This window comes from Camelus dromedarius, chromosome 24 (assembly GCF_036321535.1).
Source record: "Camelus dromedarius isolate mCamDro1 chromosome 24, mCamDro1.pat, whole genome shotgun sequence".
Classification (NCBI taxonomy): Eukaryota; Metazoa; Chordata; class Mammalia; order Artiodactyla; family Camelidae; genus Camelus; species Camelus dromedarius.
This window is the reverse complement of record NC_087459.1, coordinates 29,471,595-29,496,249: the sequence shown is the minus strand read 5'-3', so window position 1 is coordinate 29,496,249 and position 24,655 is coordinate 29,471,595. Positions and strand designations below refer to the sequence as shown.

The 24,655-nt window shown below is 44.0% G+C and overlaps 2 protein-coding genes and 1 long non-coding RNA gene across 3 annotated transcripts; 1 reads left to right on the top strand and 2 right to left on the bottom strand.

The window, feature by feature from the left end:
• On the top strand, positions 1–12,555 carry LOC116147162 (zinc finger protein 501-like). The gene is made up of 6 exons (XM_064478674.1): positions 1–176; positions 1,219–1,377; positions 1,927–2,015; positions 4,329–4,455; positions 8,937–10,145; positions 12,494–12,555. The coding sequence occupies exons 3-5, from the start codon at positions 1,929–1,931 to the stop codon at positions 10,124–10,126; spliced, it is 1,404 nt and encodes a 467-aa protein (XP_064334744.1). The 5' UTR covers positions 1–176; positions 1,219–1,377; positions 1,927–1,928; the 3' UTR covers positions 10,127–10,145; positions 12,494–12,555.
• A 96-nt stretch (positions 12,556–12,651) lies between these two features.
• Positions 12,652–15,773, bottom strand: LOC135319241 (uncharacterized). Its single transcript, XR_010377710.1, has 3 exons — positions 15,290–15,773; positions 13,473–15,183; positions 12,652–12,682 (listed from the first exon to the last, which is right to left on the bottom strand). It is a non-coding gene; the product is annotated as an uncharacterized LOC135319241 (long non-coding RNA).
• Positions 15,774–15,895: 122 nt separating this feature from the next.
• On the bottom strand, positions 15,896–23,293 carry ZNF394 (zinc finger protein 394). Its single transcript, XM_010992174.3, has 3 exons — positions 22,738–23,293; positions 19,815–19,941; positions 15,896–17,600 (listed from the first exon to the last, which is right to left on the bottom strand). Exons 1-3 carry the CDS (start codon positions 23,146–23,148, stop codon positions 16,543–16,545), a joined length of 1,596 nt encoding a protein of 531 aa, XP_010990476.2. The 5' UTR covers positions 23,149–23,293; the 3' UTR covers positions 15,896–16,542.
• Between the last annotated feature and the right edge of the window lie 1,362 nt (positions 23,294–24,655).

Sequence of the window (24,655 nt, the reverse complement as noted above, 5' to 3'; positions counted from 1 at the left end):
GTCGCCTCCAAGTGCGCAGATGCAACTCCAGACGGAGCCTCGGGCTCGAGCCTTTTGTCTCCCCGCAGCTCCGAGGGTCCGGACGGCGACTGCGTCCGCCTCTCCCGCCCCTCCCAGAGCGCAGCCCGGCGGGGAACCAGCCCCAGGCCCGGAGCCGGGTCCGCAGGGCGTCCGGGGTAAGAGAAAGCCGGGCCCGAGGCGCCGGTCTCGGGGACCCGCACGTCGGGCGCGCGGCTCCCGCGCCTCCCACCGCAGCGAAGGCGGGGCTGTCGGGTCGGCCTGGGCGGGGAAGGGCTGGGCCGCGCTGGACCGGGCCTACGTCCCACAGCCCCGGGCGCTCCGCACACTCCTCTGAGGTGTTTTCGGCTGGGTAGCGAGCCCGCTTTGTGAGCTTTGTTCTCAGCCGAGGAGCGTCCCAGCAGCGAGGTTGCCGCTAAGCACTCTGGGAAATGGAGTCCGCGGGCACTAAAGGGGGCGTGGCAGATCGGGGGATTCTGGGAAGAGGAATGAGGAGGTCGCAGAGCCAGGCTTCCGAGGAGCGGAGAACGCGAGCGTCTCCTGCTGGTGGTGGCTTTAGGTTTTGTCACTGCACTGAGAGCCTTGAAGTTCTGAACTCTGGGGACAGAAAGAAAAAAATGGGGTCCGTGTCCTACTCATGTCCCCTCTGTGTTTTGCTCTGTCAGAGTTTTAGAGGGCCTGGGTAAAGGGTTCGACTCTGAGCGTGGAAGGGAATCCCAGCCTGTATATTTTCAGAGTCTTATGGAGCGAGTGAGGAATCGGATGTACGGCCCCATTTATCAGTTTCAGTGTGTTTATGAATCACAAGGATGAAGCAACTGTGGGAGCCCTGCTTTTAGTTACTGCAGCAATAATCACAGGCTAGCTAATGGCCACTTCTGTGCTTTAGGGTCTCATGAGAGTGTCTGGACCGTCTGGAACCAGGTGTGTGACTGAGGCTCACAGTTCACTGTCCTGATTCTCTATTTTTGCCCTGGTGTGGAATATAATGACTGATCTGAGTACTCCAAAGGATGCCCTTCCAGCTGCGGAGGTTGATCTAGACTAATGAAGGATCCAAGCAAAGTAAAATGACTTCTGAGGCCCTAGGACTTAACTTTTCCTAGGAGAAGAGGGAGAGGGAGGTGCCCCAGGGAGTGGGAATCAATTCCAGAGTGGGGGGCTGGTGGTGGCAAACCTAACCCCCACATCTCTCTCCAGGGCTTCAGAGTAGAGTTGAATGATTTACAGAAAGAAGCAGATTAGGTATTGCTGAGAAGCCCATGTTTATTTCATCGGAAACAGTGAGTACAGAGGAAGTCAGCAATAACAGGACAAGGAAGAGAAGCTGATTATGGACCACTGAACTTGAGGAAAAAGGTAACAATTACAGAAATAAACATGGAATTGAAAGTGGGGACAAGTGGAGGAAATACCCTTGATGGGAATGAAAAGGTTAGGTGACCTTGCATGATAGGAACAGTGCAGCAGACACACATCAGGAGAAGGCCCCAAAGTAGAGAAACGCAGGCAATGACCATGCTTGGAAATCACTAAGTAGAATCCTTGTAATACATCTCCCTGTCCCATCTTCCTCTTTCAGCACTTCAGTGCTCATCCACATTCCCTCTGAAGCCATGGAAGGGAGGATATTCCATAGTGCTTGCTTTTGTAAAAAAGAGCAGGTCACACTTTTTCAGCCCTGTTAGACTGTTGCAAAAGGTTGACATATTATGGGTCCTTGAGTTTAACTTGGTCAAAGCACTTTCATGTTGTTATTGTCTTTCTCCTCATTAGAGCTTTTGGAGTTGAGTAGAGTAGGGATTATGTATATAATTCACCTGTCTTGTGATAGCTTTTGTCCTACTGGATTTGGAAGTGGGAAGATAGTATTTACCTCCCTCATGGCTTTTTTCCTACTCCTTCCAGCCATGACTACTAAGGATGCTTCTCTGCCCCAAGAACAGAGCACAGAAGAAATGAGTCCTACCGTAGAGCTCCTTCCTGTTGAATTCCAAGTGAGTCTGAGTTTAATTTCCCTCCCCTGAAATTTCAGCTTGGTGTTCATAGAGTGTTCTAATTTATTTCTTTCATCTTGCTTCAGAGGTTCATGGAAATCCCATCCGGAGAACTGAACCAAAGTAATTTTTCCCTGACCACTTGAAGCTCTAGGGAGAGCTCAGGCAGGAGCTTTAAATTTGGGAGTAATCGGTGTGAATGGTACTTTAAAGTATGAAACTGTGATCACTAAGGGAATAAGTGTAGACAGAAAAGAGATGGGATCTTATTACTGAGCCCTGTAGCTTCCAACACTTCAAGGTCAGGAAGGTGAAGAGGAACCAGCAAAGGAGACTGAGAAGATGTGGCCAGTGAGGCGGGGGAAGTTCAAAGTGTGGCATCCTGGTAACCAATTGAGGAAAGTGTTCTAAGGAGAAGGGAGTCATCAGCTTTGTTAAAAGCAGCTGCTGAGTCAAGTGAGACGATACGTGAGCACTGACTGTTGGATTTGGCAATAGGAAGACCATTGGTGACTGCCAAGAACAATTTCATGGAGTGACAGGAGTGAGAGCCTAACTGGAACGGGCTCAGAAGAAAATGGGAGGAGAAAAATTGGCCCCAGAGGCTACAGACAACTAGTTTGGAGAGTTTTACTCTAAAGAAAAGGAGAGGAGTCGGATGATAGCTGGAAGGAGTATTAAGACCAAAGAGGGTTTTTTGGATTTTTGTTTTCTTTTTAAGATGGGAGAAGTAAGGGATTGTTTATAGGTATGTAAGAGTAGGTGAAAGAGAAGATGTCTAGATTGAGTGCTGGGGAACTCCAACATTTAGAACCACTTTTCAAACATTACTTTACTGATTTTAAACAAATACTCCTGTGAGTTAGGGGTGATGCCTATTTCACAGTAAACTGAGGCTCCCGGTAACCTGCTCAGAATCATAAAAGGGTTTGAACCCTAATCAGATCCCAGGTATGTCTGATTCTAAATCTTATGCCTCTAACCACTCTGTTCTGTTGACTGGCTTTCCCACAAAGCATTTTCCAATTAATTATGGTCAACAAAGTACACTCACATGGCTGTCAATGTAACAGAGTAGGAGTCTTAGAACAGGTGGCCATTTTCAGTTTCAAATCAGCAAATCCACTCATTCAAAACAACTTTAATTACAAGAGGATAACTAAATAAATCTGAGTCATGGCCCAAAGCACCGAGAAAGAAGAAAAGTACTGAGAAAGAAGCAGCCTCTGTTAGAACAGCATGACCGTCTATATACATTTAGGATATCAAGCTGAATTTCTATAAAATCTCAGAATATTCCAGAAATCGGTATAAATTATATTTCTGAGCTTTATCCCATCTACAGCATAATCAGTAATTAACATTTCGTTGTCATTCAATGGTTCATTTATATTAGGTTTACTTAGTAAAATATGTAAGAGAAGAGTATAATTAAGAGTATAGCTTTGAAGACACCTGCACCCCACTGTTCACAGCAGCACTATTTACAATAGCCAGGACATGGAAACAGCCTAAATGTCCATTGACAGATGACTGGATAAAAAAGATGTGGTATATTTATACAATGGAATACTATTCAGCCATAAAAACAACATAACACCATTTGCAGCAACATGGATGTCCTTGGAGAATGTCATTCTAAGTGAAGTAAGCCAGAAAGAGAAAGAAAAATACCATATGAGATCCCTCATATGTGGAATCTAAAAAAAAAAACCAAAACAAATACAAAACAGAAACAGACTCATAGACATAGAATACAAACTTGTGGTTGCTAAGGGGGTGGGGGGTGGGAAGGGACAGACTGGGAGTTCAAAATGCATAACAGATAAACAAGATTATACTGTATGGCACAGGGAAATATATACAAGATCTTGTGGTAGCTCACAGTGAAAAAAAAAGTAACAATATATATATGTTCATGTATAACTGAAAAATTGTGCTCTACACTGGAATTTGACACAACATTGTAAAATGAGTATAACTCAATAAAAGAAATGTTTATAAAAAAAAAGACTGCCTGTGTCCAAATCTCAGATCTGATCCTCACATCTGTAAACAATGTTAATAATAGTACTTACCTAACATCATTATTATTACAAGAGGTAGTTCAAAGGACTTAGTACATAGAAAACATTGTAATTGTTAGTTATTATTATTTTCCCTAACATAGATTAATACTTAGAAAATTTAGAATATTCCATGAAAATAGTTAAAATAAAGGTTTAACCTTCAGATTAAAAAACTCTTCCTGTTCTAGATTGTTCTCTTCCCTCAGGGATTACCAAGTCCTATAAGAATGTGCTGTTCTTCCAGGAACTGGTGACAGTCAAGGATGAGGAAATGGACTTCACCCATGTGGAGGAGGAACAGCTGAATTCTGCCCAAAGATTCGTGGGCATGGATATGAAGGTGGAGAATTGTGGGAGCCTGGTATTTTGGGGTAAGGAAGTTATTTTTCAATGCATACTGCTTACTGGGACATAAGCTAATGGCATCTAAAATGCCATACTTTTGCTTAAGACGCAGAGACCTCTTATCCCCTAGGGGATTCATGATCATTTTGTGCTCAAAGTTGGGCTTCTGTTCTCTTTTGGCAAGTAAACGTTTGCCATATATGGGACTGAAAAAGGACAGCTCCATTATTATATTGGTTTTAAGACTTAGAAAGCTATACTAATTAAAACAATGTGGTATTGGTGAAAGGACAGATGTAAATCAGTAGGACAGAGCAGACAGTCCAGAAATTGACCCACACATGTATGGTCAATTAATTTCTGACAAAGATGAAAAAGCAATTCAACGTTAAAAGGATGATGCTGAAAACGTTCAATAGATGATGCTGAAAAAGTTGGACATCCATATACAAAAAAAATGAACTTAAATCTATACTTCCCACCATATATACTAAGTAACTCAAATGGATCACAGATCTAAGTATAAAAACTAAAACTATAAAACTTCTAGAAGAAACATTAGAGGCAGTCTTTATGACCTTTTATAAGGCAAAATTTTATTAGCTATGACACCAAAAGCTCAATCCAGTAAAGCCATCTGGGTCTTGAGTTTGCTTTTTTGGAAGGTTTTCAACCTTCGATCCAGGTCCCTTGGTAGTTATAGGACTATTCAAATGATCTATTTCTTCTTGAACGAGCTCTGGTAGTAGTTTCCTGCCTTTCATTTCTGTAACTGGTAATCCGTATCTTCTGTTTTAATTTTGTTGGTCTTCCTAGGAGTTTAACATTTTTGGTGATCTTTTCAAAGAACCAGCTTTTGATTTCATCGATTCTGCTGTTTTCTGTTTGCCGCGTTATGCACTGATGCTCTTACCGTTATTATTTTTCTCCTCTGCTTTGTTTAATTTGCTCTCCTTTTTTTTAGTTTCCCAAGGGGATCACTGGTATATGATCTTTCTTCTCTACTATGAACATTTAATGCCGTAAATTTCCTTCTGCTTTAGCTGCATTCCACAATTTTGATACATGGTATTTTCATTTTCATTCAATTCAAAATAATTTCTATTTTCACTTGTCTCCTCTGACTCATGGTTATTTACACAAATTTCTGTTTTCGATTTTGTAGTTTGATTCTGTTGTGGTCAGAGATACTTTGTATGATTTTAGTTATTTAAAATGTTTGAGCTTTGTTGTGTTATTTATAAGTGCATAATGTTCCATACACACTTGGAAATAAATGTTAAGTAGGTCAGGTTGCTTGACAGTATTGTAGGTTTTCTCTGTCTTTACTGATTTCCTGCCTGTTGGCCTCTACTGATTACTAACTGTGGAGTGTTGCATTCTGCAACTATAATTGTGGGCTTTTCTACTTATCCTTTTAGTTCCATCAGTTTTTCTTGATGTATTCTGAAACTCTTGTTAGGTATATTCTCATTAAGAATTGTTACGTCTTCTTGGTGAATTGACCCCTTTATCATTATGCAGTGTCCCTCTTTGACCTTGGTAATATTCCTTATTTGGAAGTTTATTTTGTCTTACATTAATATGACCACTCTAACTTCCTTTTTTGTTGTTGTTGTTTCTTCTAGCTTCCTTTTAATTTTTGTTTACATAGTATATGTTCCCATTCTTTTTGTTTAAACTATTCAGAGTGAGTTTTTTGTAGGCAGCATATAATTGGGTCTGGTTTTTAAATCCATTCTGACAATCTGTGTGATTTTTCAGTTGGTGTGTATAGACCATTTAAAGTAATTATTGTTATGGATGTATTTAAATCCTCTATGCAGCTAGTTGTTCTGTTTTTGCTCCAACTTTTCTTTGTTCATTTTTATCTTTTTCTGCCTGTCTTTTGATTATTTTTTATTATTCCATTTTATCTCCACTATTAACTTAGCATTAAATCTTATTTTAAAAGTTTTTTAGTGGTTATACTAGAGTTCCCAATATCCTTCTTTAATTAATAATAATATACCTTTAAAGAATATTATAAAACTCCATGTATAGTATGAGAAACCTTACTTCAGTAAACTTCTAATTTGTCCCTCCCATCTTTTGTGTAATTGTCATGCATTTGACCTTTACATATGCTGTAAGACCACAATACATTGCTACTATTTTTGTTTAAGACAGTTATCTTTCAGAGCAATTTAAAAAACGAAAAAAAAAAGACTTTTATATTTATTTTCATTCACAGTTTTTTTTTTCTTTCAGCACCTTAACTGTCACTTCATTGTCTCTGGCTTATAATTTGTGACAAAAAGTTTGCTATCATTTTGATCTTTGTTCTTCCATATGAAATGTGTCTTTTTCCTATGGCTACCTTTAGGATTTTTGCCTGAATCTTTGATTTTCTACAGTTTGAATATGATGTGTCTAGGTGTGTGAGTGTGTTTCATTCTACTTGGGGTTCTGAGCTTCCCTGGATCTTTGGTTTGATGTCCTCTGTTAGTTGTTTTCAGCCATTGACACATCAGGCACTGTTTCTGCCCACTCCATCTCTGCTCCTTCCAAGGTTGCAGTTCCGTGTGCATTTAAGCCTTTGATACTGTCCTACAGCTCTTAGCTGCTCTCTTCTGCTTTGTTAGTTTTTCAGTCTTTTTCCCTCTTTGTGTTTTAGTTTGGATAATTTCTGTTGACCTATTTGCACGTTTACTGATTCTTTTCTTAGCTTTGTTGACTCTATGGATGTGCCCATCAAAGAAATTCTTCATCTCCATTACTATATTTTTTCCTTTCTAGAATTTCCATTTGACTTTCTCTTATAGTTTCCATCTCTCTGCTAAGATTCCCCAAGCATTAATGTGTATTGTGCACCTTTTCCACTAGAGCCTTTTACATATTAATCATAGTTATTTTAAATCCCCTCCTGGGTCCAATATCCGGGTAATCATTGAATCTGGCTCTGTTGGTTACTCTGAATATGGTTTTATACAATCTGATTTGAGTGGGGCTGGGAAGGGGTGCTTGGAGAGAGGATGCAAGCAGACCCCTTGTGAGGCTGTTGCATTAGTTTAGGTGAAAGGTGATGGTGGCTGAACTGGTGTGGTAATAACAGGGAGGAAGAATACAGGATGTATTTGAGAGAGATTTGGGGGGTATAATCCATAGAACTTGGTTTCTTTGTTGTGGCTGGTTTCTGACGTTCAGCTAGAAAATCTTTTTGAGGTTTTGTTAGGTTTAGATATGTACTAAGTAGTAGACTGGTAGCTTACAGATAATAAACACTGCGTAAGTGTCTAATATTATAGTTCAAAGCATATGTTAAACTTTATGTACTGTGATATTATCAACTTGTGAAAATTATGGCAGCATTAAAAATATGTTTTACTGAAACATCAGTTATGTTTCTATAATGGGATAAAAGGATATTAAGAAAGGCTATCACAGTGGGGCAGGATATAGCTTAGTGGCAGAGCGCATGCTTAGCATGCACAAGGTCTTGGGTTCAATCCCCAGTACCTCCATTAAAAACAAATAAACAAACCTAACCGCCCCCCCCCAAAAGAAACAAACAAAAAAGAATGGCTAGCGCCCTCTAGATTTGCCTCATTGCTGTATTATTTGTGTTCAGTTGGGTTCATACAGCATATATTTAAGCATGTACTTGCTCTCTACAACACTGTCAGAGGCCCTAAGAAATATCAGTGAGCAAAAGAGGTGTGCTTCCTGTCCTCAGAGAACTTACCTTATGGTGAGGAAAGAAGGAAAGAAAGAAGGAAGGGAAAGAAGAAAGGAAAAATGAAGAAAGGGAGGGAAGGAGGGAGAGGTCAGTGGTTAGTGGAGACACAAAATCTTAAAGCCTATGCTAAACAAACAAAAAATCTGTGCCTTTAAAGAAGGACTAGAGAACTATTTAAAAAGTCAAAAGTAGCGGGGAGGGTGTAGCTCAGTGGTAGAGCACGTGCTTAGCATGCATGAGGTCCTGGGTTCAATCCCCAGTACCTCTATTTAAAAAAAAAACAAATTATCACCCCTCCCAAACAAAAACTAAAACAAAGAAACAAGTCAAAAGTGGTTGTCTCCAGGTGGTATTATTGTAAGTGATTTTTTTTGTTTTCTTCTTTTTTTAATAAGTAATTTTTTTGTCTAATACTTTTTCAGTACTGCCCAATCTCAACCCGTGTTTTCATCACTCTCCTTCCTGCTCCCTCCGTTATTTTATTTTAACATTTGTTCTCATCCCGTCTGCTTATCCTCTTCCGTGGTTATTCTGTTCAGTCTTCCATTCTCTCAGGTAGAGCGTCCTCACTGTCTGACGTCTTATTGTCCCTCATATTAGTCGTTCTCTCATCTCTGTTATTCACTGAAACTTTGTTGTCTGCTATTGCCATGAAGGTCTTTCTGAGAACATTCCAGTAAGCATTTTTAATGGGCATCATTTTAATTCTTTCTAGCTTCTTGCCACCTCAGCAGTTTTCTTTCTCTTAGCACAGAGAACACCAACCTTTGTACTTTTTATTTATTTCAGATTCCGATGCCATACCTGAAACTAAAGTGTCCCTTTCAAAGCAGGACGCTTATGAAGAAATACCCCCTGAACAGGAGCTGATAATTCAAAGACTTGAAAAGGATGATGCCTGGGAATGTGGAGGCACATTAGAAAGGCAGCAAAGAATTCCGAAGAAAGATGTAAGGCAAGTCATAATTAAACACAGGAGAAACCCCGTGGAGGATTGTAACGGAATCGGGGTAGGTTCAAACTCAGTTAAACATCAGAAAGTTTACTCAGTGAAAAAGCCTTGGAAGTGCACTGAGTGTGGGAAGTCCTTCACTTACTGCTCAGCCTTTGTCCTGCATCAGAGGATTCATACGGGAGAGAAGCCCTATGTGTGTACGGACTGCGGAAAGGCCTTCAGCCAGAGCTCATCGCTCATGCAGCATTGGAGGATTCACACCGGAGAGAAACCCTACGGGTGTAACGAATGTGCGAAAGCTTTCAGTCACCGGTCAGCCCTCATCCAACATCACATCATTCATACTGGAGAAAAGCCCTATGAGTGCAATGAGTGTGGGAAGGCCTTCAACCAAAGCACGTACCTTATCCAGCATCACAGAATACACACTGGAGAGAAACCCTATAAATGCAAGCAGTGTGGGAAACCTTTCAATGACACCTCCTCCCTTATTAAACATCAGCGGGTTCATACAGGAGAAAAACCCTACGGATGTAACGAGTGTGGGAAAGCCTTTAGCGACAGGTCAGGCCTCACTCAACATCAGAGGACTCACACGGGGGAAAAGCCGTACGAATGCAGCGAATGTGGGAAAGTGTTCAGTTACTGTTCAGCTCTTATTCAACACCAGGGAACCCACACTGGGGAGAAACCTTACAAGTGTAATGAATGTGGGAAAGCCTTCAGTGACCGCTCAGCTCTTGTAAGACATCAGAGGATTCACACTGGGGAGAAGCCTTACAAATGTAAAGAATGTGAGAAAGCCTTTAGCCAGAGCTCATCCCTGACCAAGCACCTGAGAACGCACACTGGAGAGAAGCCGTATAAATGCAGTGACTGCGACCAGGCCTTCAGCCAGAGCTCATCTCTTATTCAACACCAGAAAATTCATACAGGAGAAAAACCCTATAAATGTAAGAGGCGTGAGAAAACCTTCCGTGGGCGTTCAGCCTTTCATCAGCATAAAGGAATTCATGCTGAATAGGACGCAGCAAACTCATGAGGTAATTGTGTATCTTCTCCTGATTGTATAGACCTGCTCTAAGTATCACAGGGCGGGTCACAAAAACGTGTGTGGCTGTGCCTCCCAGAAACTGGCTCTCTTCCTTGAAGTGTTATTAGGTCTGGAAGGGGGCAAGAGGTCCATGGATGTCTCAGTTACAAATCATATGGCTGAAGCAGAGAAGAGAATTTCCAGGGAAGCCCGGAGGAGAAAGTCTAGTTTAGCTGGAGAAACAGAGTAAGGAGCTGAGCGTCTAATATCAGTAGAAAAGTTAATCGGAGGAGCAGACTGAACATTGCTTGAGGCTGAGGGCTCTCTAAACAGCAGTTTTCAACCTGAAGTCAAAGTGGGGAGGATCAGGATCCCAAGAAGGAAAATCACCAGGAAGTTTCTAGAGGCGAAAAGAGAGAGAAAAATCCAAGCCCAGAAGCCTCCTTTCCTCTGTCCCTACACGCCACCTGTTCACTTGCACATTTGCAAACATTTAAACCAATAGTGATTTACCTTGTATGCACACTGAAATCATCTGGGAAACTTTAAACAAATGCCTGCATCCCAGCCTTAGAGATTCTGATTAAGTTGGACTGGGGTGTAGTCTGGGCATCAGGAATTTTAAAACTTCTCTGGCAATTCCAGTGTGCAGCCAAGATTAAATGCCACTGATTTAGACTCTTTCTGCACAAGGATCAACTCAGTGAGACAGGATCACAGGCAGCTGAGGGGAAAACAGTCCACGTTAGCTCACGAGAGCTCTTTGTGTTCTTGCTTCCACCTTTTCTTTTCTCTTACTAATTATATAACATCATCTTTTCCACCTGATTTTGGATCTCTTTGCTTGGACCTTGTTTTCTCTGACTTCATGTGAACCAAACTGCTCAATACTGACGTCTGCTCTGGCCCTGACCCTTGCTAAGTGCACTCCTTTAAGCCCAGTTACAGCTTTCTCAGCCACTTCTGACTACCTGGATCATATATAATGCTTGCCACCCGTGGCCCAGTGGTGGCAAATATTAACCATAAGAAAAAGTCTTAGAGAAGGACCTAAAGACCAGAAATCAGGACTGAAGAAGTGACTGTAAGGGACTTTCAAAGAGGTAAACTTCAGTTGTGTGCAGGAACTAATACTGAACTTCGCAGGATGTAGGTGGGAGGGAGGGTAAACTAGGAACATTCATTCCTACATTTTACAGGAAGTACAACCGTAACTCTAAAGGGAGTTACGAGAAATTACAGATGACATTGTAATCCCTATAGAACATCTGTTAAGAGATGGCATAAGTAGAGGAATTAAATGACATACTAAGAAATGTTTAACCCAAAAGAAGGCAGGAAGGAGGGAGAGAGAAACAAACAAACAGATGGGACAAACAGTAAACAGAAAAATGGCAGACTGTACTCAGCCATATCAATAATTACCTTAACTGTAAAGACAATGCCTGAAATGAAACTCAGATTGTCAGGCTGAATAAAGAAGAATGGCCCAACTGTATCTGAAAGACACATACTGTAAATACAGAATGTTCAAAAGATCAAAATGTTTAGAGTAATGATGTTGAGTTTTGTTGGAAGATTTTTCTGCATCTGTTGAGAAGATCTTATTCTGATTTTTATTCTTCAATTTGTTGATGTGGTGTGAAGGAGATTAAGAAGTACAAACGTTCACCTACAAGATAAATGAGTCACGGGTATGAAATGTACAGTGTGGGGAACAGTCAATAATTTTGTAATACCTTTGTAGGGTGAAGATGGAAACTAGACTTATCATGGTGGTTATTTTGAAATGTATAAAAATACTGAATCACTATGTTGTGTATCAGGAACTAACATAGTGTTGTAGGTCAATTATAACTTAAAAACAAACAAATGAACCAACTCAGAAAAAGAGATCAGATTTGTAGTTACCAGAGGGATGGGGTGGCAAGAGGGGAACTGGATGGAGGCAGGCAGAAGGCACAGACTTCCAGTGATAAGATAAATAACTACCAGGGATGTAATGTACAACATGATAATAGAATTAACAGTGCTGTACGTTATAAAGGAAAGCCATCAGGAGAGTAAATCCTAAATAGTTCTCATCACAGGGAAGAAAACCCATCAAAAATTTTCTTTACCTTTCTATCTTTGTAGATGATGGATGTTCACTAAACTTACCATGGTCACCATTTCATGATGTAAGTCAAATCACTATCCCGTACACTTTAAACTTACACAGTGCTGTACAGCAGTTACATCTCAATAAAACTAGAAGAAAAAAAAGGAAAAGAATTTTTAAATGTCACTAAGGGACTGTAAATATAGTGGAATGTTTAAGAGAATTCTGATGTTTCATTTGTACTTTTTTTTACTCAGAACTATGGCCTAGAGTCACTGGGAAATTCAGATCTTCATCTTTTCAATTGAAGGAATCAACAGAGACATCCGTTTGTTACCAGTGTCATTCCAGAATGTTCCACATGGGACTCTGGCAGCTTCATCCTCGGGGAACGAGCTTCCTGACAAGGTCCATTGTACAAACCAAATGGCGTTAAAATCCCAAACCTTTAGATTTCAAGGTGAATCAGAATATCACAAAATAATCAACATACAGATACAACACATTGGGGGGGAGGGTATAGCTCAAGTGGTAAAGCCTATGCTTAGCACACAGGAGGTCCTGGGTTCAATCCCCAGCACCTCCATTAAAAAAAAAAAAAGCACATTAAAACTCTACTGAGTTTCCTCTTCTGACCCTGATGCAGTTACTACAACTGGACTAACTTACTAGACTCGTTGTTAAACACTATCAAACCAGACAGAAGATATGAAAAAAATGATCTCAGACCTTGGACAACAGTCAGTGCAGACCCATAACCCCCGAGGAAAAGGAAACAAGTCGGGTGAGGCCTGCGTTTGCCCTGACTTTCTAACTGGGCGCACTTTCCAGACCACAGTGCAGGGGAGGGGGATCCCACAGACCACAGCAGGCTCTCTGAGACATGGAGACAGAGATTTGAGTTCAAGGAGGCAGAGGTAGCGGGGTCTGGGTAGCAGAATCCTAGACAGCTAGAAGCCACACACAGAAAAAGCTCCAGAAATCTCCATAAGGGTCCTCCTGACTTTGCTCCTGACAGAGCGAATGCCGGGCAAAGAAGGAGCAGGAAGATAGAAGCTAACAATCCCCAGAGCTCACACACAGCTGGGGATGTTCACGTCCTGACCAGCCATGACAGAGTCCTCCCTGAGCCCCCGAGGCGCTGAGCAGACACACAGAGGACAAAGGCCGAGTAAAAGCGCCAGACAGGCCCAGAGGGCCTCGAGACTTGCTCCAGCTTTTAAGCCAAGATCTCACCTTTCCTGGGGGTGACGCACCCTCACAAAGCTTCAAAACAAGCCTTGAAAGAATCCAGCTGAAGGTAACTTGAACTGCCAGGAAAGAAAAGCTTTTACTGGTAAAATACACATACCATAAAATTTACCTTTGTTAAGTGTACAGTTCAGTGGCACTAAGTACATTCACACTGTTGTGCAACCACCACCACGGCCCATCTCCAGAACTTTCTTCATCTTCACAAACTGAAACTCTGCACCCACTGAACAGTAATAAAAACAGTTAACTGTTTCCCCGCCCACTCAGCGCCTGGCAACCAGCCTTCCACTTGGTGTCTATGAATTTGACTAGCCTAGGTATCTTATATATGTGGAACCATACAGTGTTTGTCCTTTTGTGTCTGGCCTGAGCATTTAGCCTCATGTCCTCAAGGTTCATCCATGCTGTAGCATTTGTCAGAACACCCTCCCACCCAGGCGTCAGACACCAATCACCAGTCCAGGTTGTCACCTGTGCTTCTGATCCACTGGCTAGAAATTAGGGCCCACACGACCCACTCCCTGGGTCCATCAATTTGCCAGAGTGGCTCACAGAACTCAGGAAACAGTTTACTTGCTGGTTTGTTGTAAAAGGATGTAACTCAGGAACAGCCATGTGGAAGGGATGCACAGGGCGGGAGGCGGGGCGGGGGGAGCAGAGCCTCGTGCCCCTCCCGGCTCCACACCTCCCAGCACCCTCACGATGCAGCAGCCATTTCTGGGTTCTCATGGGGGCCCTACGTGGGCGGGACGGGTCCAGTCATCAGCCTTTGACATGACTGGTTCGACCCCAGCCCCTCCCCTCCCCTCAGGGGGTGGGGTGAAAGCGCCCCCCTCTCATCACGTGCTCTGTTACCCAGGCCTCCAGCCCAGCCTGGGTGTTTTCCACGGTTGCCACGTTAGCATAAACTCAGGTGTCGTTGAAGGGACCTGTCAGGAGTAACAAGACATTCCTCTGACCTGTGCTGCTCGGGAGCTATTTCAGAAACCAAGGACAAAGCCTAGATATTAAAAGACGCTCCTTTGCTGTTACAGGAAATTTCAAGGGTTTTAGGAACTCTGTGCCAGAAACAGGCAGGAGGATCAAATATCTGTTTCTTATGTAAATCCCTGTGTCACAAGGGGAGGAGGATGGAGACAGAAAAGGGAGTGTCATGGTCACTGGATCTAGGCCCTGGAGGAGACAGGAGAAAGAGAGGATGGAGTGGAGGCAGAGGAAGGGTCACTAGAAGGGCAGCCCCTTCCTCTGGGGGAGGAGAGAAGAGGGCGAGGACACGCGCAGGACTGTCTGGGGAGGTGGGAATGCGGGAGGAGGTAAGGGGCTATTTTCTGGGGCAGGACTGGCAGTACCTTCTGAGAGGAGGGGATGGGGTGAGCCCGGTGTCCTCACAGCCCCTTGTGCCCCCTCGCAGTGTGGACCCCTGGATCGATACCATGCAACTTCTGCTTCCTCACTGGACTCTTCACTCCCTGAAGCAGGGCCGGGGCTCTGAGGGTTGTACAGGTTGTGCACTTAGCAGCTCTAGGGGCCCCGTCCACACAGCTTTGATGTGAGGGCATCCCCTGGAGTTGAGCAGTGCACAGCCTGAGTAGCTGTATCCTGTAGCCCCGGTGGGAGCTGCAACCTCTGTGCGTTTCTGTTGCTGGCATGTAGCCTGGAGACCGGCAACTTCTCGGTGCTCAATAAACATTTCCTGAAGGAACGAGAGAGATAAAGGTGTAGATGTAGAAAGACCTGATAATCTGAAGGGTGTGAAATAGTATCTAATTGGCTTAAATTGCATTTCTCTTATTACTTACGTCATTGAGCATCTTTTCATCTTCATGGACTCTAATTCCTATGTTGTCTTTTCCTAATGCAATGTAGTTGAATTTATCAATCTTTAATAAGGCTCATGCTTTTTGAGTCTTGTTGCAGATTGCTACCAGTTTATCAAAAATTTGTTTTCCTTCTTCCTGGGCACACTCTCACAGTAGAATGTAATTTAGCACTTGCTTTTGGGGAGAGAAATTGGGAGGGTGGAGTGGAAGCCACAGGACAGCTCACACACTGATCAAGGAATTCTACCTCTGGGAATGTAGCCTTAGATTCTAAAGAGCAATCCAAATTATCCTAAAATTACATTGATATTCACTTTAGCATTGTTTGCAACAATAAAAACTGAGACATGCCTGGAATGCCCAAGAAAAGGAACTGTTACATCCACTTGATGGACAGTGAGCAGCTATTAGGCAAAAGGTTATGAAAACCATGTAAAAATTTTAAGACATAATACTAAAGATACAAAATATAAACCCTGTGGCTTTTGTTATATAAAAAATGCACAAAAAAATCAGACGGAAATACATCCCAATGCTTGTAACAAGCGGATCACGGCGTTGGGATTATGGGTGATTTTCTCCCACTGTGTCCCTAAATATCAAATAATGTACTTATATTCCCTTAATATAAAAAAAGTTCAAAAAGAATTTGGATGCAATATATGTTATTTGTGTACAGCACTAGAGAGATAGTAAGAAAGATTTAGGCTCTAATCCAAATTTGTAGCTGTGGCTAACCAAACAAGCAAAGAATGAGAAAGCAACAGGGACTCTGCAAAATTAGTTTTTCACAAAGTCAAAAATATAGAGTGTTTCTTGTAGGCACTGAACTTTACAGGGTGTTTTCGGTTATAAAATATTGACCATCTAAGTAGCAAGACAGCTCTAAGTGACGGAAATCCATTCTCTGGGAAGTAACTGGAGTGGGCAAGGTTTGGTCCAAAAGCAGAGGTAGGAAGCGTGAAGAGACGAGGACAGACTGTCACGGGTCAGCCCTCGCTCATGTCAGCGTCTCCTTGATGCGGCTCCCGACCTGAGTATCTCCCTCCGTCCTGGCGATAGGTTATCCAAGTACGTCCCAAGGCTGCAGTCGGACTCTGTTTTGGGTGTGTTGCCCAAGGCAATTCCATCCACAGTGACTGAAATACTCCAAAGCCAAAGAATGTGGTTTCTGGAAACAAAGAGAGAGAGAGGGAGAGAGAGAGAAACAAAACAGCTCAGGCAGAAGCATGTCAAAATGACAGGACTTTATTTCTATGGATTCTTTGGTGTCGGATGAGGTGGGAACTCTGTCTAAAGCTCTCCCCACATTCAAGACACCTGTAGGGCTTCTCGCCGGTGTGAGTTCTCTGGTGTTTGATGAGGGTGGCGCTCTGGCTGAAGCGCTTCCCGCAGGCGGAACACCCGTAGGGCTTCTCCCCGGTGTGGATCCTCTGGTGCTTGGCGAGGTCGGAGCACCGTTTGAAGCCCTTGTGACACTCCTCACACGTGTAGGGCCTCTCCCCGGCGTGTGCTCGCTGGTGCCTGGCACGGTGGGCCACCCGGCAGGTGCCCCCGCACTCGGCGCATCTGTAGCTCTTCTCCCCCAGATGGATCCTTTGATGCCGACTGAGATGTGAGCTCTGCCTGAAGCGGTCCCCGCACCTGGGACACGTGTATGGCTTCTCGCCCGTGTGCGTCCTCTGGTGCTTGATGAGGGTGGCGCTCTGGCTGAAGCGCTTTCCACATTCTTGGCATTTATAGGGCTTCTCCCCGGTGTGGGTTCTCTGGTGCTTCAAGAGGTCAGAACGCTGTTTAAAACCCTTCACACATTTATCGCATTTGTAAGGTCTTTCTTCTGGGAACCGTCTTGGGGTCTCCAAAAGGCCCGGACCCTGGCAATTTCCCTCCTGGTCAATATTTTTGTGGGGTTTTACCACAGCTAAGCTGTGTTTGCAGCTGTCCCCACGGCCGTCACCCAGCAGGGGACTCTCTGCGGTCTGCACGTGCTGACAAAGAACAGAGTCTGAACTTCTGATGCTCTTCCCCAATTCACTGATTTTGGAGTCTCTCTCTTCTCTGGGGCCGTTCTGGAGATCTGAGATGCCGGGGACTCCCGGCTCTTCAGGAGAATGTTCAAGTTTCAGCGATGAGGGCTTCCCTGAGTGCTCTTCTGCCCTGTCCTCATGCGCCTCACCCCACTCGCAAGACAGGTGCTCCTGGGACCCTGGTAGCTGCCCCTGGGGCTCCACTTCGTCTAGAGTTTCTTGCTTTGGAATCAACTCTCTGTTCTCGGTTCCGGTTTCCGAACCTGAAACATTAAAACACAGACTGCTGACAGGCCGTCCCTGGGGGAGAGTGAATAAGAAAGTGGCAGCAGAGAAACCACCCGCCCCAAACCCTTTTAATATTCTCCACAAAACCACTCTTGAAGTGAAAGTATTTTAATTAACCTGTCAGGTGTGCTCACGCTTCCTGCACAAACCCCGCACCTTCCCTTTGAAGCTTGTGCTTACTCCCTCCGACCCGCCTCTCCCCACCCCCACGCCGCCGCTGTCCTAGAGTCAGTATGTCACAGAAGGCAAATCAGGAAAGGGGGGTGGAGAGAGATGGTACAGCCTTTATCCCATGCATGAAGGATGGTTTAACAGGAGAAATTCTATTCATGTGATGAGTGACAGTAACAGACATACCAAGTGCCTCCTGTGTGAAGGCAGGATCTGGGTAGGCAATAAATCTAGGACTGATGGAAGTCGGTAGGGGATCCCATCCCTCAGTCTAGAATTCTTGCAGTTCACTCTCTCGGAAGGCTGAACCAGATCAGCGCTGGACTAGAGCCATCAGGCACACCTAAGAGTAGGGGACAGGCACCACTCTCCCATCTGGAGAATCAAGTGAAAGCTGACACTAACTGATAGACCCTCAGGGCACTGTCCTCTGTTCAGGCTCAAACTGTCGGCTCCAAAGTTTACCTCCTCCAGGCTGGGGCAGGGATTTCACAGGCTTTACTCCCTACCGTATCCCCATCTAGAACAGCACCTGGCTTATCTGCAGACACTATAGGGTATCTGTGGAATGAATCTCTCTATGGTGAAGCCAGTCAGGGCGTTTGCTTGGTGGAGACCTGGTTGGAGAGTGTTCCAGGCATATGGAGTGATCAGAGCAAAGACCGTGAGGCAGGATGCCCGCCACGTCCAAGGAGCAGCAAGGTCAGTGAGGCTGGAGCTGAGTGAGTGAGGGGAGGTGGGAGGTACGAGGGCCGTGCCACGTTGGGCATCACAGGCTTTTACTCCGCGTGAAATGAGGAGTACCGCACATTCTGGGCAGAGGCGGGGCGCAGCCCAGCATTTAAAAAGGAATCCTTGGTGGCGGAGGATACAGCTCAGTGGTGGAGTGCATGCTTAGCTTCGTGTGTATAAGGTCCTGGGTTCAATCCCCAGTACTTCCTTATAAATAAACCTAATTACCTCGCCCGTCCTCCCCACTCCCACCCCCCAAAAAAGAAAAAAGGAATACTTGGGCGACTGTGTTAGGACATCATGCCATCAGCTGAACACCAAATGTGGACAAGAATGTGGGGAAAGAATTCTCATGCACTGCTGGTAGGAGGGCACACTGGTGCCAATCATTCATTCTGGACAGCAAGGCGGGCAAACATTCCTAAGTACACTCTCCTCAGAGACCCCTACAGAGGAACACCAGGAGAAAGATACGAGAGCGTCTGGTGTAATACTGCGTGCAGTGGTGAAACACTAGAAGCCTGCAAGTCCACTGGCAGGAGGATGGATAATGTATATTGGAACATTCACACAATGAAACATACAGGTGTTCAAACAAATAAACTATAGCTACTCACATCAACAGGGCTAAATCCCAAAAATGTAAGAAAAAAGGCAAGGTGGAAAGGACTATACAGCAATATAATTTATATCCCATAAAAACATGTAAAAATGCTATATATATTTACATACATTATATATATTATATATGGTAACATAATTTATATCCCATAAAACATGTAAAAATACTATATATGTTTACATGCTTACATACATTTATATAGAGAGAGTGCATTTGTAGAGAGAATATAAAACAAACATGGAAATGATAAATCAGGATATTAGTTACATCTGGAGAAGGAGCGAGGGGACAGCTTTTAGGGAGGGTACACAGAGCTTTACTTACAGTTTTGGCTGTAATATAGTCTTTCATTGAAAAAAAAAATGAAGCCAATATGGCTAATATTAAAATTTGATAAACCTGGGTGGTAAATACACAGGTGCTCACTGTACTTTTTTTTTTTTAATACTTTCTGTATGTATTTTATTCAAAATAAACCAAAATAAAAAGCTGAATCTATCACCTAACAATACAGAACAGAAAAGTCTCGCTGGGGTCACAAAAGGGACCCGAAGGCTCTCAACCTGTGTCTGAGTGGCATTTACTGAAGATTACTCGCAGATTTACTGAAGCCAGCCCCTCACAAGTCTCAGCCAGCTGGAAACAAGCAAAGGCAGGCGCTTACCTGGCGAGGCTGTGTTCCCACAACCCTGCAGCGTGCCCTCCCTGTAGGCGTCCCTCAGTGCTGGGCCCAGATGCTGCCACTCCTCCCAGGTGAGAGATGCAGCCACATCCCGGGCTGTCACCAACCCCTGAAACAACATGAGATCCCCCTTTAGCACTTGCTGTCCCCAGATGGCATTACTAGTGTCAGGATGAGGCCGGACTCCGGAGAGGAGTCTGCAGCACTGAGAAATCGAGTCCCCACCATGGCTGTTGAGTCTTTACCGGCGAGCCTGGTACTGATGGGGCAGTTGCTGGCATTCCCCGGTAGTCCTGAGAAGCCTTTCTGTGGGCTGTCTATGCTAATCTGGGGTAAGAGTGAACTGTTCATTTGAGTTATATCACTGTGATTTATCAAAATGGAAACCAGATATGGATTAAAAATATACAGGTAACCCAAGTCCCGAGTTTCAATACTGGCTTTCAGACAGTTTTCTCATGTAAGAGATGGATCCAAAGATCTATCTAAAGATGAAGGTAACAGCAGGTGCTTTCCCTCCCACTGACCACACTGCACAATAAGATAGTTAGCCAACGAGATGACCTTTTGAGATGGTTTATTTAAATGTATGTTGATCATCCCTAGAAGGTAATGCCACAGTTCTTACAAAGGGAAGGTTCTAAAATAGTGCAGGGAGATGGCTGTCCAGGTTTCAGCAACGGGTCACAAACTGACTCCAAGGATCTCTCAATGACAGGGACGATGAATGTATTTTTTTTAAATTGAAGTATAGTTAATTTACAATATTGTGTTAGTTTCAGGTGTACAGCAAAGTGATTCAGTTACATTGTTTTCAGATTATTTTCCATTATAGGCTATTACAAGACATTGAATATAATTCCCTATGCTATACAGTAAATCCTTGTTGCTTATCAATTTTACGTGTTTCTATCTGTTAATCCTATACTCCTAACTTATCCCTCCCCCCTCTCCCTTTTCCCCTTTGGTAACCATTAATTTTTTTTTCTATGTCTGTGAGTCTTTTTCTGTTTTGTACACAGATTAATTTGTATTATTTTTTAGATTCCACGTGAGTGATATGTAATATTTGTCTTTGACTTACTTCACTAAGTATATTCTGTAAGTCCACTGAGGTTGCTGCAAATGTCAATATTTTTATTGGCTGAGTAATATTCCAGTGTGTGTGTGTGTGTGTGTGTGTGTGTGTGTGTGTGTGTGTGTGTGTGTGTGTGTGTGTATTTATACATCTTAAGTCAGTCATCTTTTGATGGGCCCTTGGGTTGTTTCCATGTCTTGGCTTTTGTAAATAGTGCTGCTATGAACATTGGGGTGCATGTGTCTTTCTGAATTAAGAGTTTTCTCCAGGTATATACCAAGGAGTGGGATTGCTAGATCATATGATTAAGTCTATTTTTAGTTTTTTAAGGAACCTCTGTACTGTTTTCCATAGTGGCTGCATCAATTTAAGAGCAATGTATTTTAAAATTTTCTGTTATGTTTTGACATCATTAAAAACAACAACAAATCTTTCTGGCTGTGGAGACTGCCAAATTCTTAAGAGCAAAAGGATCAGCCAAAACTAGTTAATCCTGAGCCACATCTCCTCTGTCCGGCCTGTACACTCCAGGAGGTAACATTCCCCTGCCTCAATCACCCCAAGGCAGGGTACAGGCAACCAGGGACCACTGCTATAATTTAGAGCGCACTGAAATTATTCACACCAGCCAGTTCTAAACTGTTCTCCCGCCCTGCCTTACCTTTCCTTCCAAAACCCCGACATAACCTCTGGCCTCACCTTTCCCCTTCCTCCTGTCATCTACGTCCTGACCACCCTTGTATCTTTCCCATGAGGCTCTGAGTGGCATTTGGTGCCTCCTGTTTCCAGCACCTGAGTATAATAAAATTTGTTTTTTCCTGAGCCTCTTCTCTCCCTGTAAAGGACGACCACACTCCTGTGTGTCTCCTCTCAATACTCTGAAGTCTTCTCTACAACACTCCTTCACTTCTGACACCACAGGTGTGCACTTTCATAGGTCAAGCAATTCTGCGACACCAGCTGGGTGAACTATAGTTGAACAATTCTGACCCTGCCTACCTGAAGATGGTGTCAGATCCCACAGATTAAAGGCTTAGTCTTACAAGACCCCCCTCCAACCCCCGCCGCACTTCAGACACCAAGTCCACGTGGTCACCTATAGACCTGCTTCTGACCACTTGGCTATAGATCTGAAGTTCCCGTGACCTCTCTCTCAGTTCGATTAATTTGCTACAGTGGCTCCAGAACTCAGGAAAACAGTTTACATAATAGATTACCAGTTTATGATAAAAGTATAAGTCAGAAACAGCCAGATGGAAGAGATGCATAGGGTAAGGTCTGGGAGGTCCCGAGTACAAGAACTTTTGTCCTCCTGGAGTTGGGGTTCCTCACACTCCCGCTAAGTGGATGTGTTGACCAACCCAGGAGCTCTCTGAAACCCCTACTATTGGGATTTTATGGTGGCTTCATCACGTAGGCATGATTAAGTATTAACTCCATTTCCAGCCTCTCTTTCCTCTCTGGAGTACCATTATCAATTGTGGGAGTAAAACGGATGCTCACTTTTGAAGCGGTGGTGAACTGTTACAGCATAGTGTAACACACTTTCCTTCCTGACCTCTTTCTTCCCAAATTATCTAGTTAGACAAGAGGGTGTCTTACAATGGGTAAACAATACTCCTGTGGTGGTTTTGTGCCTAAATGTCTACAACCCATGGACCATTTCCGGGATGGATTTATTGGTCACTGTTTCCTACAGAAAAGAAAATGTTTCATGCACATCCTAAAGTCCACACAAAACGTAATAAGGACAACTTTTGAAGCCCACAGCATCCTTCACACCTCCACTCCCCATCCTCCCACCACTAGAACATTTTCACTCCTCACCTTGGGTGAGGTCCCGTTAAGTGCTCGCTGAAGAGCCCGCACCAGGGCGGCAGCCTCCTCCCCACTCTCCGGGCGGCGCTTCCGCGCCCAAGCCTGGAGCTCCCGGGGCAGGATGGTCAGGAACTGCTCCAGCACCAGCAGCTCCAGGATCTGCTCTTTCGAGTGCTTCTCGGGCCGCAGCCACTGACGACAAAGTTCCCTGAGCCGGCTCAGCGCCTCTTCGGGTCCGGCCACCTCCTGATAACGGAACCGCCTAAAACGCAGTCGGGAAGTTTCGGGATCCTGACAGTCCCCGGGCAGGTCGGCCTCCCGCCCTCCAGGTGAGTCCTCTTCCACTTTCACTATCCAAGGTCCCTCACGCAGGGGCGGCGCGGCGACCCTTCCTGGACTTGCGGTCAAGCTCCAACTCATCTTCCACCCGCACGCGCTGACTTCCCCGAAGTTCTGCCTTCCGCTGAGAAGACAGCAAACCCAACAAAATGCTACGGGACGAATCGGACCTCCCCAGAGCGGTGGCTCAGGACGGCCCCGCCCCAAACAGGCTCCCACCTGGCCCGCCCCCGCCCAGACTACTCCCACCCGCAGCTACCCGCCCCCAGAAGTCGCTACAGCCCGTGACAAAATATACTAACAGCCCATGCCGGAAGTGCGTCACCGACTCCCTGTGGCGCACATCCCTGCGGGCATTTCCGGTTCCTCTCTAGGCGCCCCGGAGGACTGAGGTGCATCTCGGTGGTTTGCCGTCCTCACACTTAGCGAGGGACTCTACCTGTGTACCTTGCAGGGTGGAGCTTGCAGTCCTTAAGGTTACAGAACTACAGGATATTCTTCCTTTAAAAATGAACGTCATTCTTTAACACATTATCTGTGGATAAAGTTTTGTAAATTTTGTCTTAGGGAAAGTTAAAGATCCAACGGTACAAGTGGTAATTCATTGGATATTCATTTATGCAAGAAGGTGTCGTAGCGTATCTATATGCCAGGCACCGTGCTTAACAGTATAAATACGCAACTGGGAAGACAGAGTCCCTGTCCTCAAGTTGCTCACAGTCTTCTAAAGGAGACAGAAAAATTCTTACAGGATGGTGTAGTAAATGCTTTGAAGTGAATACAGTGTTGATTTGTCTAACTAGAGGTGGAAATGATCAACCATGCCTGATGAGGAGGGTACAGTAAGAGACTTCAGAGAAGAGATTAAAGCTTAAAGAGTCCATGTGGACTGAAGACATTTTTTTAATTAAAAAATGGGTTAAATTTATAGGCAATCAATCCATAGTAGATTGTATCATTCCCTCCAATTTTATGATTTTCTACACCAAGCTCCCTTGCAACGCTTTGAACTTGCTATCCAAGTTGCCAAGGATTTGTCCTCTTCTAAAACCAACTCCCCTGTTGTGTCATTTACTCCCTCTTCCTCACTTTAAAGTATCAGCATGGACACTGCCCCACCTTTTCTGTGCCAGTGTTCAGAAAAACAAATCATGCAGGGAGTTGTGGTATAGCTCCGTGGTAAAGTCTGTGCTTAGTATGAATGAGGTCCTGGGTTCAATCCAATCAAATCCCAAGTATCTCCATGAAAACAAACAAACAAACAAACCAGACCTCAAGAGACCCTAATACTTAAACTACACTCTACTTCCTTCACAGAATCAGCTTTTTTGAGTTGTGCTTTGATACCTGCCATCGGCTAACATTGAAGGGTCATTAAAACCTATTAATCTTATTTACTACAGAGATCTTATTAAGATATTGTCCACTGTGTCATACATATAGTGTCCTTTTCCTGGGCAGTCGTGGAAATTTCTCTTCCCTCTGAGTACCAAGAATAGCTTGATTTCTCCTAAGTCAATATGAATACTTGGCTTCTACCCAAGATATACTGCAAATCATAACTGATCTTGTTTCCTTCTTGCATTGC